The following is a 15043-nucleotide window of genomic DNA, read 5'->3' as shown; positions in this document are numbered from 1 at the left end:
ATTATCATCAATCATTTGCTTAATATCATTCCTCGGGAGAAAAAATTGATGATCATCTTGTACCGAAGGAGGAAAACAATTTTATAAGAGACGGCTGGAAACTTGCAAACAGCAATTTTTCCAGTGACGTGTGATTCATCTATTACCTCTGCGTCGCTTTTGCTTCTCCCTCGCAGACCCTCAAGCAAATTTCCAATGCATTCATTATGAAAATTTTTATTAGTTTCGATGCTCCGACTATTCAACTATGGAATTATAATGAAAAATACTTGTTACTTAATCTTCGCAACTCGTACAAAGTGAGTCCCATCAACGATAATTAATCAGGAAAAAAGAGTTCAATTAATAACTGTTCTTGCATCGTAAGGGTATCAAAACCGCGCAATATTCCTAGAAAAAGGAAGAAATGGAAAATGTATGGAAAAAAATACATATATATATCTCTTTTTTTTAACGATTTGGTTCGTAACACGCAGCTTAAGGGTTAGTATTTACGAAAATTACCTTTCTCTTCTTCTGTATCGTTACACAACGTTGAAACCCGTTTCTCTGAAGTAGTAACGATCGAGTAAACGCCAGACAGAAAGTAGAAACACGTGACACTGCTTATTTAGCAACGATCTCTAATTACGACAGAAGCATGAAAAACGAATGTAAAAGTTAACAAGAAGAGCGTACAAAAGTAAGAAGGAATTAAAAACGTAACTTCATTCAATATTTCTGACAGTTTCGAAATTCTATGTGAACGCTACTTCTCGACCGGTATACGAATATTTCAAACCACTATACATACCTGTCACGACATTTATACGCGCGTATAACAGCGACACAACTTGCATACACTTTCATCGAATTCGAAACTGCATATCACAGTATGACCTCAAAACATTCCACTAATAGTCAGGTTCTTCACAGATAAATGCGTCAAATGACAAGCGTTTCCAAGAGACTTTTGTATCTATTATACGTATATATATGGTGTTTGTAATAAAAATACTACTACTGCTACTAATGAAGTAACATTCTTACAGTTAAGAGGCTTAAGAATTCTTAAAAAAAAAAAGAAAAGTAAATATAATTGTGAGTTAAAAAAATGTTAAACACCTAACACGTTATGTAAGTAACAAGTTATGTACATTTTGGTAAAATTTTATTTTGTAATTTCTTGCTGCTTCTTTTTACGCGTAATAATATTATTTATTAATTTATTAATTGTCGAAATTTCTATCGAAATTCAAACAATTGAAAACCTCGTGGCAAATACATTTCCGGGGCTAATGTTTTTGTTACGATACGAGCCTCTCAAAAGCTCTCAATTGCTATCGATTTGGCAGCTTGTACAGGGGCGCGTAATTCCTCTACGTACTAAGAATTAATTGCAATGTAGCGTCGGGCTATGGTAAATTTCACAAGCTTCGCAAGTGGATAAGCATGTAACTTGTCTAGCAACTGTGTTCAAAGTTAGGATTGATACGGAATATTGGGTAAATGAGAATTCGTACGGATACGTAAGTCTAAAGGCGAATCAACTTCTGAAGACAAAACTAGCTAGAATCTCGTGCAAATATATATAGTGTGAATGTATCCTAACATAAATTACAAGCGACGTGTGAGTAAATATTGTAGTCCATCTTTAACTTGTAGGTTACGCTAACTGCGTGATATTCTTGCCGCGAGGGAAATTTAGGAACTTTCATGAAAGAAGCCTATGGATCCATGCTAAACGTACATTTAAATGCTCGGCATATTTTCAAATGAAATAGTCGAATTGTTATGAAATTTTCGTTTATTTTGTAAAGCTTTCAGACCTAACAATGACATGTCCTTTTCGTTTTTCGATATTCCTTTCTATCTATAAGGTGACATTAAGAAATAAAAAAAAAATTCAGTTATTGATCGGCGCGGCGATACCTAATGATTGTACAATATCAATGACACTTATCTTATCGTGACACTCAACATTGCGAGTAAAAGTAACGACGCAGGGCGTTTCCCAGAAAGACACATACATTTATCGATTTAAGTTATAGTCTTTGCTCAATGAAAGTATATCTAACCGCATAAGTGGTTCGAACAGGAATAAATCGTTTATGGTTTACGCCGTTTATGGTAATAAAACGATATTGCATAGAAAATGAGACAACTAAGAGGCAATTACAGAACATTGTTTCTCCAGATGTGCCACGGTTTATGAGCAACGAGGAAATCGTCAATTATCGTTTCATTTCTTCCATAAAACGCATTCATCGTTCAATAAATGAAAATCCTTTCAGGATAGTCTTAAATGAAAAGACGGTGGGCAAATTTTTTCAAAAGGTATATGGTTAAGCTACTCGATAGGAAAGCTTAATCGCTTCATATTCCGGCCCGAGAAAGGTATTCTAAAGCAAAGGGAGACCTAACTTGTGGGGTAAGAGAAAATATAGCAGACACCATCGAGTGAATAGAAATCACCCTTTATTTCAAATGGTGTTTCAAAGAAAATTTCACTGTTACTTTTCTTTCTCTGTTTTAACTACATAGCTTTGTTAATAAAGAATAATGTTTTTAAATGATATATAGTAACGAGCATACAAAAGTCTGGCAAAAGTACTTTGAACGCTCAAGATGGAAAACTTTTCTGAATATATTATGTATGTTATACAAAACTTTTTGAAATTTCATTAACACTGTAATTATATACGACTAGCGATATTATAAAATTTCTATATTACATTATAAAACTTAAAACCAATCTAAAAATGAAAGTTTCACTTTAATGAAAGTTAAGTTTAGCGATCCCACTAAATGTCGTTACTTTTAATACAAAGGGTAATTAACTGTATAAGTAATTTCGCCATTTCAAACTCTATCTAACCTAATTCGTAATTATCACTGGAAATAAATATTCGAAAGCCGTTCTACATTTATTCTCTTCGAAGCAGAGGAAATGTATTTTTAAATCTCATACTAGAGAAAAGAAACGAAAATAAAACATTTTACGATATAGTAGCTAAATGCTTATATGTTCACCGGTCTATACTCGAAGTAAGACGAAGTAAGTGAAATTTTATTAAATTATAAAGTGAAGATGATATTTGAAATCTCATCCAGTTGCTGTTTCCACGGGACATACTTATACAAAGGCAAGTATTGGAAAAGATACGTCTCGTAAGTGGGCCAGTTCTTTGCGTCTAAGGGCAATTGGTTTCTGGACTATATTGGACTTTTGTGTTTCCATATTCCGAGGGAAAGTTGCCTACCCCTGGAGAGACTTTTGCGAAATGAACCGATTTAAAGCACGGAACAAGAATCTAACCATTCCATTTGCTTCACAATTCCACGTATTCGAAATTTTGTAGAAATCTGATTAAGGGGAGCGGTACACTACGACCTTAGTGGAAATTGCTAAGTTATCATCGTCAGCGACCTCAATCATGGGTGATAAAGTTCCACTGGTAATGAGACTCTCGGCCTTCCTCGTTAAATCGCATCGAAGAACGAAGAGTATAAATATGAAATGTCGTTTCTAGTCGTGCAAATGTTTTCGACAAATTTCCAGTATAGATCATCTATAGAGAACAACAGATAAAAAGTTCCTTGTATTATTTATAAGATCCCTATGCTATATATATACATGATCCTGAAACAGAAGCCCCCACTATGAAAAAAAACGAAACGTAACACGAAGATTTTTCTTAGATACAGAGAAGATGTGACTCATCTTACAATGGAGGTCGACCTTTGTCACAATCCTTTCAAGAATATTACGTCCGTAACAATACTTGCAATTTTACGTGATTACAAAATGTAACTGGTCTCGTTCAAAAACAAATTAAAACTCTCCTTTCCTCTTCGAGAAGAAAAAATAATTCATGTTGAATCTTTAAATACAAAGTTGGATTAATTGATCGTGTTTCGATGATTCGAACTGCCGATATCGATAATACACGGCGGGTTTATTCGATTAAAGTGAAAATAATGTTAGTTTTATGGATATAAAAGTGAAATAATTTACCACGACGTAATTATTTTATTTAATCCAATTCGATACTTATTACGTTGTACGATTGTATCCACCATCTTCGAAGTTTTTCCGTATCGTCCTCGGAGAAGGAAATCGACATTGCTTCCATACCGCCAATTCGATATAAACGACTACTTTTTCCACGGGGAACTCTTAACTGTATCGAAAACGAGTCGATATAATTTACTGCTAGATTTTCTCTACCTTGCCCGATCCGCACCGTAATTTCAAGTTTGATTGAACCACTTTCTTGTATTTTCTACAATTAATGTCGTATCGGAATTGTATTGGATTCATCCGTTAAACGTTCAACTGCTACGGTCTTACCTGTTTTATTACGAAGAAACAGTCCCATCGAAAATGTTACACGAGCTGTAATCCATTAAGACTAAAAATGAAAAAGTGATGATACTCGGAGAAACGTATGAAACGCAAGTTTCCCCTTTATTTGCAAATACTTTGACAGAGTCCATGATACGTGATATAAAGCATAAGGTCGACATGTTTGAATAATGCCATTTAATCCGCAATGGCCACGATATCGTCATAGTTAAACATAAATGTGAAATTTTCATTACCACGCGAACATGATACGTTCGACACGTTCCTAAATTTACAATAAAGTATCACGTTTTCTTAATCCCTTTGTGAACTCAATCTGTTTGTTTTACGAATGAATTTTTATTAAAAGGTTAATTAAAAGGTTACGCTTTAGCTCTTGATGCGATCCTTTGAATATATACGTAAAAGTATATAAAATATCCAAGATACAAAACCCTCTATAATATTTAACAGATAATTCCATTCCTTTAATTATAGATATTTATAAATATTTCAATTTGCACTCCACTTATGAGGTCTGCAGCAAAATTAACATTCAGCGTCATCAATTCGTGCGTTTCTCTCATGAGGCGTCACCTTGATGTGTAGTGTCGGATTGTGTTGTTTATCTTTGTAGGAAAATTAATTCCTAAAAAAATTAATCTTTCTATCGATTCACTATAATATTAATTACCCAAACGAACAATTGTGTTCAATTTGTTCCTTCCTCAAAATACCTGTTCTTTTTTTATATAAAAGTCAATAATAATATGCAATTTAGTTGACTTCAAAATACGGCATTTTCATATGTCGATATGAGATACATCATAAACGTAGATTGCAATAAAATTGAATGTACAATACAATATATCTATCTTTCATACTTTTCTTCATTTCTACCATCATCACCTTTACTTCATTCCACTTCTCTGCAAAAACTATACAGGAATCGGTATTGTCGACGCATCCAATTGTTTGTCAGGAATTTCGCGCATTTTTAATTATTCAAACAATGTGCGCTATATTTTAAAGTCGTACGAATAATTATGGCAGACCACTCTTAATAATAAGGGCAGGATAGATTATAAATATACAACGAGGAGAGTTAAAATTAAGATCTAAAAACGTGCATTATATCTACAAGTACAAAATATCCAAATCGTCTTTAAATAACGTAAATGTTAAAAGCATATAGCTGGACGTAACTTTAGCTGAATTAATCACAATAGCTACGGTAACACGTGTGTCGTATCCATTTAATTATTCTGCGGTTACTGGGAAATATGACTAACAACTTACGATGTAGTTATCGCTTTTCAATATGAAAACATGAAAATTTCCATGTTCTCTTTCTCTCTCTCTCTCTCTTTCCTTCTCGCTGAATGCGCTTGCGGCTTGAAAAATATCCTCTGACCATTTGATTGAGTTTTAAATCATGGTTTTTTTATCGATTTATCCTGAAACGCAACGTATCATATCGTTCTTACCGCTTCAAATTTGTGCATTCACGTTCAATGATATTAGGGCGCATAATGGTCGCGTACGAAACACGATAAACGACCTAGATTAAGTGGAAAACGACTGGAATTTTAGTTTTACGTAGATAACGGGTTCAAAACATAGAGTAAATTTTAACGAAAACTGTTTGCAAGGATTATAGAACAAATGATAATTATACATAATTAACGAGGTTGATAGAAATATGTGGATTTTCTATAGCTGGAAGTTTCAAACGATGCAACAATTTTTAAAGATTTTATGAATCTTCTAACGATTATTCAGGTTCCTAATTGCGCGTAAATGTTCTAATGCCTGTGAAAGGAGGCTGGTATATTGTGCAAAAGTGGCCGGAAAATTATTTATATAAAAAAAGCACATTAGGAAGTTTCTGAAAACAACGCCTGTAACCCTACGGTAAATCTATAGGTACCAGGTGTATTTTCTAATAAACTACTTGAGGTATTATGAAATTTTTATCGATATCGAGAATGTAAAAAGAGCTATCATAATAATCCATTCGAACGTAGCTAATAATAAGAAAAATGATGACTGAAGCTTCTGACATAATGTACTCTTTTTAATTATTTTAACTCGTTCGTTTTTTTACAGTGCTTACTAATTAATCAGTTGAAGATAATACCATATTTAAAGATAACTGACCATTACACGGAAAATTGAAATCCCACTCGGGATAAAACAGCGCTTCCTATTTCATAACGGTATAATTGCCCCTGAGTACGTGCTTATTTTTTACATTTAATTAACACCCAAGCGTAAGAAATACATAATATGCACCAAATACAGGTTCATAATCTCTGGAACCTACATACAGAGAAAACTGGCGATAAACAAACATTCGAGATATTCGCATAGTCGAATATGACTCTCGCATATTCGACAAAAGCAAGCACAGCCTCTCTCCCTGTTTGTTTTTCTCGATGCAGATTTTCTCCCATGCATAGCTACCATCATAAAATCTATATTTATTTAAAATGCACTTTTCATGGTCTACTGCTATTTTTACCGTGCTCCTTCGTTATTTACGACGTTCGGTTTATTTACTAGGATTACGAGTTTTTCCTCGCACGAATTTAGAAAACTGCAACAAACTCCTATTTACATACGCGTCCTTGTATCGTCATCAAGCAACCTTAAAGACAGCCGTGTCTCTTGTTGCTAGCGATCCGTCAACGTGCGAATTTTCATTCCTTAGAACAAAGAATAGAAAATTTTTCTGGCACTAATTCTATGCTCCATATGTTCCTAAGCGTAAGCAAGACAATCGACTCCATTAGTCTTTGTCAAGATCCGACTGAAACTGTAGCGTGTTACGCTGCTTTTAGCAACTGATGCGATGTGATCGTAAACCCTGTCGTTCTCGTAGCCGACAGTTTGAACGTGTTAGTGTACCTGTGAATAGTACAGTTGGAAATTCGAACGATGATTTCGTATTACCCGTATACGTATGTACATGTTTGTGTACCTGCGTAAAGCAGAACTGCAAACTCGAAAGACGATTTCATACATATTTATTAGGAATAAGTAAACATAGCCGAGGAGAAAGACACATGTAATAAGGTCTGTGAAGAACGTCCGTAATTAAAGAGGAACTGCGAACCCGCTGTATCTCTCGCTTAATTATCCCTCTCATCCTGTCTGCGATCGTAGAAACGTTTGCTTTATACGATACTTCTATATATATCGGATATAATTACAATTTATCATTCCCATGACAAATGCGTAGAAATCCTGACGTTTTCAAAGAAGCATTGGCTCTTTAATCCTATTTTGAATCTTGATCAAACGTACATGTATTTTCTCGAATCAAAATTAGTTTGTAATTACGAATTCTACAAAGTGCATCTATTTGCGCGTTTTTAATCATGAGTTCTATGGTTAAAAAATGTCTTAGGTATAAAAAGCTGCGGACGAATTCAAGAGAATTTAATCTTAATTTTATATGGAAAATTCTCTTAAATCGTTAGAAATCTTTTTATACGGTGAAACGAGAACGACGTTCAGACATGAAAATTCGACTGCAACAGAATTAAATCCAAACGAAATCAAAGATAAAGAACACGATGCGAATAAGAAAAGATGATAAGCAAATTAAAATAAATTAATATTTAAACTTTACCCCTAAATCATATTTTTATCTTACAACCCTTCGTAACTGAACTCCCTACCGAACATGTGACAATCACTATTTTCCACGCTGTATAAAGGGTGGCTTAATCGTCAATCACCATGATCCGTTAAAAAATTGCGCGAGATTGTTTAGACGTGATCGTTCACCGAAAAAAAAAAAGTTTCTGTCCATGCATTTATCTCGAGTAATTCACCAGTATACTTTAATTAAAAATCCAAACTTAAATACACTCGTCGAGGAATTAATGATAATTACAAGAAGATGAAATTGGACCGAACCCCTTTGATAAACAGACAGTCATTGATTTTATTTTGAAGAAACAAGGAAGCGTCGGGAGTTGAAGTCTCACAAAAGGCTGTGGGAAGATGAAAGTGTTTCAGGGGTGAGCGTAAAATTAAAAATAGCACCGTCGTTACCCTGAAAGAAATTATGCGTGACGTCAGTGACGTTGACAAAGCTATTAACCAATGAACCACCATATGATGCAGACGTGCATTGCGTTCACGTAATCATCGAAATCTTGTTTACTTTCCTCAATTTCAATAATTGTACTCCGGAAGAACGTAGTGTGGCGAAAATATTTGAACGATTACGTATCTACACGTGTACTAATATGTGTGCTATATGAAACATTTTGAGACTTCATTAGCATCGTAATCAATTCGTCGTAATTATATCGATAACATTTAAACTCAATCTGAAAATCCATATAGAGATTACGAGATATTTATTGCAAACATATATACGTATCGTGATCTCTACGAAATATATCTACAATAAATATTTTGTAACCTTTGTATACATCTTTGTATTTGTTTGAAACTTTGTCAATGTGATTATGATAATTTCACCTTGTTAAAGTGCAAGTAAAATTTCTAAATGTTTCGTATAACATACGCAATATAGTACTATATAGTACTATATTACTACTATAGTACTACTGTAGTACTACTATAGTACTATAGTAGTAATATAGTACTACTGTAGTACTACTATAGTACTATAGTAGTAATATAGTACTATATAGTACTACTATAGTACTGCTATAGTACTATGGTAGTAATATAGTACTATATAGTACTACAGTAGTAATATAGTACTATAACTTTCGTCGAATTGTTTCCACCAACAAATTCGACGTAAACACACGTATCACTTACTTCTTTGTGCTTATTTAAAGCTAATCGACAGTTCAATCAGACTTCTCTTTTCTTTTTCGATTTTTCTTTTTCAATATGACGAAATTGCGAAATAAAGAGTAATCGAAAAAATAGACGCGATGTATTGAAAGTTAATTGGCAAGATCCATGTTCTCGCTAACGGGAAATAACAACGAACACATACAATAGAGGATACGATATAAATAAGTACAGGTTTTTCTGACAATATAACTGAAATTATTGTTTGCTTGCAAACATATTTTTGCCAGAAGTGCTGCTGTGTATCGCATACTCGTCACCATTTTATGCGAAATATATTCTTGGTCTAAATATCTTGTACCTTTTATTTGCATAAAAGCTTTTGCAGATTCGCGCATTCTGAGATTAAAACTTTTTTTTTTACTAATACCGTGCGCCATTAGTAACAAATGCTCGATTTAATGCTGCGACCCGATAATCCTTGTATTCAAAAAGATAATGTTCACGATCATGGAGAGACCTCTATTTATACGCGTCTTGTGCAACTTCGCCACGGGTAGCGAACGAACTGCGATTTAAAATTGTTTCGGCTCGAACGTCGCAAAGTTCGACTACGACAGTCACATAGATTTATACGTTAATCTGATTAATCTATGACTAATCATTACGTTTAACTAATATTTTCTTTTTTCTTTTTTCGAGCAACCGTTACCCGATTTTCGTCTTCGAATCTCGCTGTAACAGTAGCAGTAAAATTTATAAAATATTTCTTATGATACACATGATGTGTTCGTAAACGAATACTTTGCTGACCTACTGTTTACGCACGACGTATGTAGTTTATAATAAAAACTCGAGAATAAATAGATAGTTAAGTCGAAAAGATTAAATAGAAACAACGTTATTGTAGTTGTTTGCTTTAATGGAATATTCGCCTTTGTTCGCAGACAGCAACTTTGTGCTGGGAAATGCACAGGTTCCGTCGCTCTACCCGATCGTTTATTGCTCTGACGGTTTCTGCGAGCTGACAGGATTCGCGCGAGCGCAAATCATGCAAAAGGGTTGCGCTTGCAAGTTTCTCTATGGCCCGGAAACGAAAGAAGAGGAAAGAGCGATGATCGACAAGAGCCTCGAGAGCAAAACAGAGCTGAAGATGGAAGTCGTATTCTATAAAAAGACCGGTAAGCTTCATTCGTTCTTTCTTCCGCGTTAGAAAACGATCCATTTCAATCACAGACATTGGATTTGCCAAGCAAGGAATTGAATGATTACCAACGTTTAGCAATCTAACATTTGGTTACAGAATGGAGATAATTCTCCTAATTAATGGTAATTCAAATTGATCCCTTAGAAACCAATTTGTGGAATATCCTGGCAAAACCAGGGTTCACTAAATATGACGTATTACGCATGAATAGATTCGTTTTAACGCCCCAATAATTTATTATTTAATTACATTGAAATTATTTTTCGAAGTTATTACTGAAATTTTTCATCGTAAAAATCTTCGCACTGTACTTGATTTTTCAACGATGGTACAATACATAAGCAAACGTATAGATTGTAATTCATTTAATGAAAAATTCACTAAAAGATTCATAAAATTATTCATGTAAATATATTTTAATAAAATGTAAAAATATTATCTCGTGAATTTTATTCGCCGAGATTTAATATCAATGTTGCTACATGAAATAATCGTATGATTTATAATAATGGTGAAAAAGTGCGATTTAACGTTACTGGTCACAATAGTACGATGTAAATGCATGCAAAAATAACACAGGTGCAGCAGAATACATTTAATCAAGATAATCGATTGGATCAAATCGGTTCTATCGTGTTTGTACAACACCACCTGTCTATGTTTCCGATACGAGTTTTACTATTGGCTTTTTGCGTTCGAACCATTGACAGTAGAAATGAAAAATTCATAGCTAGAATTAAAAAAGAAAGGAAAAGAGAGAAAGCAGAAAGGAAAGCGTTTTTGCTTATAAATTTCAGATGATCGACGTTTTAATCGAGATTTAGAATGCGACTTTGATTGCAGGAAGTCCATTCGACTGTCTGCTCGATATTGTTCCGATCAAAAATGAAAAGGGCGACGTCGTTCTGTTTCTGGCTTCGCATAAGGATATCACCCACACGAAGAACCTTCAGCTGTGTGAGTTGCACGATAGTGGTGAGTTCTAGCCCAAGCTTCGCTGCTGAACCCAGTCTGACGAAACGATTTTCTCTGGAATGCATTTCGATCGACGTGACTGATGAATTGCATTCCAAAGTATCCGAGCACGGACCATACATCGGGTATGGATTAAACGTTCCCAATGTACATACTTTTTCAACGTATCTAACGTTTCGTGCTTCTTACACCGCGATCACGCTACACGCTGCACGTAAATACCTAATGCAACGATTATTATGAGAGCAAAGACACCAAAGAGCACAAATCAGAAGCTTCCAATAGTTTGCTTTTCTTGTAGAATTTACGCGTAATGGCATTGCACGTGTTAGTCATTTACAAAATTGACCTAGAAAAGCTACGTATGTACGTATCCCATAGAAATGGGAGATATTTTTACGGTGTACGCTATTTTTTCCCGACAAAAAAAATTATCGTAGATCAAAGGAAAAAAAGTGTTAACCGATACGACGTTATCGCTTACATATAAATAATTAAATATAAATATACATTCTTCGTCGAGCTCCTTGATTGCATACAGCGTACAGTTTTAAACTGTACAAAGGGTAAAGTATATACGGCGATGGTACAATTATATTTCAGATGCAAATGGCGGTCTCGATCCAGAAGCGCCTCCAGCTAATTATGGCAGAAGAAGGAGTCGCGCCGTCCTTTATCAATTATCAGGCCATTACAAACAGGACAATAAGCACAAAATTAAATTGAATAATGTAAGTGCTGCCATTCCAGTTTTAATCACTTCTAAGAACAGCTTGAACCATTTCATTTACCTTGGAACATTTACATCTATATTTGCATTCACATTTAGCGATTCACAAAAATATCTGAATATTTACCTGCCACAGAAAGCTTTCACGTATCGTGTACTATTATTATAGAACCTTCTGCATTCCACTGCACCACCTTTGCCAGAATACAAAACGACGGGAATCAAAAAATCTCAGTTCATCCTAAGCCATTACGGTGGCTTTAAGTCTTGCTGGGACTGGTTAATACTCCTTGCCACGTTTTACGTGGCGATCGTCGTCCCTTTTAATGCGAGTTTCATTAACATCGATAGGCCTACGATGGTTAGCGACGTTGTCGTAGAAGCGCTCTTTATAACCGGTGGGTATCATTTCTTCAACTTATTTGTCTCATTCGGGACTGATTTAAAATATTGAAGGACCGAGGAGAGAACAGACCTTTATCGTAATCAGCCTAAAATCACTAATCAGAGACAGTTCGATATATCGATTGGCGATGCTTTTAAAGTAATTCAGCCAAAAAGGAACGCGAATGGTACTCTTCTCATCCAATCGGTAATTCGAGAAGCTCGTTAAGTTCGAAAGCAACGATTCCTCGCTTCCCTGTTTCCAATCCGCTTTATACCTGTATTACAATCGTTGGTTTCAACTACTAGCTCCATTCAGTGCAATTTTCTTCGCGCGAATGCAGAGAAATTTAATTTAATCTCGATATATTTGTTTATTTATTCATATAAGACCAATATACAAAAGAAAACAAGAAGTTCTGTTACCGCGCTAGTAATATTGGTTTTATTTCAATTTTCGTGATGCAGCGAATTCCCCTTGAGTCAGTTTTCGCAAGTAATGCGACATTCGCTCTACAAACACTGAATTGATTTATATTCAAAGCGAATATCGAATAACGATGTCCAAAGTAAGAACTCTTCACTGGTGTTCGACGAGATCGTATCTCTTCGAGGATAGAAATCATAATTTTATTTGTGAGTACAATATAGGGCAGTTTAAACTTGTCCAACCTGATTTTCTCAGAACGTCCAGTCGAATAAAAAACCGTATTATGTTACGTTCGCGTTATAATAAAATTTTCGTATTTCATATTTATATCTAGAAAAATATACTGATGAATTTTACGTAGAGAAAGTTAAAACATCCTGTGAAAGGAGGATTTTATCAGTCGAACCGTATCGTTCCTCTCATCCAATTTATCTGTATTCGAAAATCTAGTATTCGTATGCATAACTTGATATGAAATTACTTGCGCTCGTTTAGCCAATTCGTAGATAAGTATGATGAGCGAATGTTGAGATAGAAATCCTGTTTGCTAACGAGATTAAAAGCAGTTCATCCTGCGGAAATAAAGTTCCTTAACGCGCTGCATTTTCGCGTCGAGAAACTCAATAAGGGAAGGGAAGGGATCGCGAGAGTACTTTGTCTCTTTGATCAAAACACAAACAGAGGTTCGATGTTTCTACTCGCTAAAATTTCTATTCTGTGGTATGATCAAACTTTGTAGGATTAGAATTAATTAAAAAGTACAAGAGAGAAAGACGATAGGTCACGTTTTACATTTTTTACAGAGCAACAGTTTTAAGATTCGGTACATTGTCGAGCAATTTCGTGTTATCACAATCGTCTGTCTATTTCATTTTAAAGTTAAACGCGTAATTTTCACCCTTTTATCGAATTTTCCTCCTCCGATCTTCAATTGGAATTATCGAAAACGAAAGTAATAGTTAAACATTGAAAACAATAGTTCAAATCACACATCTTTCCGCAGATATCATTCTAAACTTTAGAACAACGTACGTAAGCAGGAAAGGTGAAGTTGTCAGCAACAGCAAAAGTATAGCCGTAAACTATTTAAAGGGTTGGTTTTTCGTCGATCTTGTCGCTGCTTTGCCTTTTGATTTTCTCTATGCTTCTGACGTTTACAGCGGCGAGGTGAGTAATCCGTAACTATTTCAAACTATTTAGATAGCTCGACCCTGAAACTTTTATACTACGCGTACTAACATACCCGTGTTGCACGCTGCAAGTTAATTTAAAATTGCCTTGTAAAATCCGTATCTCGATTGCGAATAATAAAGTTTCCTTTCTAACTCAAAATCTCTGGATGTCCTGTTGAGAAATGTAAGGAAGACACGTGTACGATACGCTATTTGTACATTTGAAAACGAGTTATGAATGAAGTTCATTTAGGGAAGGTCCGCGTATTATTAAATTGAACGACATACCGATTCCAAGCTTCGCGTTCTCTCCGGAACACGGCCACATATCAGCTTGAATCGAACGACATATCTCGACATGAATGGTACAATCTAGTCGTCGTGAGTCTATAACGTATGTACAAGAATACGTAATTAACGTCAGTTATTATCAAAGCGGATATTTAACATATGGAAATCCAACATCGATTTGCTACAATACTATTTTTTCGATAAATTAGTATGTACATATTTAGTATCGAAACGAATTACAACTAATATCATCCATCTAAATACTTCGATTAACGTATTTCATGTTTATTAATAGCGCATCTTTTATCATAGGAATCGGGACATGGTAACATTCATTTAGTAAAGCTGACAAGATTATTAAGGCTCGCGCGGTTACTTCAAAAGATGGATAGATATTCGCAGTACAGTGCCGTCATTCTGACGATGTTAATGCTTTTTTTCATCTTGGTGGCACATTGGTTGGCTTGCATTTGGTTCGTTATCGCGGAAAAAGAAAGGTTGAGAAACGACGATGATTGGGATCTCGGTAAGTTCGATCTTCATATAATAATATCATTTTTATAAGACGCAAATTCACGAAACTTTTACAGTTGAAGTTAAGTTCAATGAAACGCTTGAATATCTACGAGTCGAGATATAATCCCTTCCTCTTTAACATTTATATGGACAAAAGAATATTCGCGCAAAAAGGTAGTTGTAAATTTTCCTTAACAATTTTATACGTATTCTCATGAAAATC

The 15043-nt window shown here is 34.8% G+C and overlaps 1 protein-coding gene across 4 annotated transcripts in view; it reads left to right on the top strand.

The window, feature by feature from the left end:
* The window catches only part of LOC100746519 (potassium voltage-gated channel subfamily H member 8), a 29150-nt gene that overhangs the window by 7104 nt on the left and 7003 nt on the right, over nt 1-15043 (top strand). For 2 of the 4 annotated variants that reach the window (XM_024371997.2, XM_003494358.4), the window contains exons 3-8: nt 10063-10296; nt 11166-11297; nt 11901-12028; nt 12197-12425; nt 13845-14008; nt 14617-14830. In XM_024371997.2, the coding sequence (XP_024227765.1) occupies nt 10063-10296; nt 11166-11297; nt 11901-12028; nt 12197-12425; nt 13845-14008; nt 14617-14830 (1101 nt within the window). Of the gene's footprint in view, nt 1-10062; nt 10297-11165; nt 11423-11900; nt 12029-12196; nt 12426-13844; nt 14009-14616; nt 14831-15043 lie in introns of those variants that run through there. The other 2 variants (XM_024371998.2, XM_024371999.2) reach the window with 2 other exon arrangements.

Source organism: Bombus impatiens, unplaced genomic scaffold (assembly GCF_000188095.3).
Source record: "Bombus impatiens unplaced genomic scaffold, BIMP_2.2 scf_2222, whole genome shotgun sequence".
Lineage (NCBI taxonomy): Eukaryota > Metazoa > Arthropoda > Insecta > Hymenoptera > Apidae > Bombus > Bombus impatiens.
Note: the sequence above shows the minus strand (reverse complement) of the source record. Positions and strands in the feature narration are given on the sequence as shown.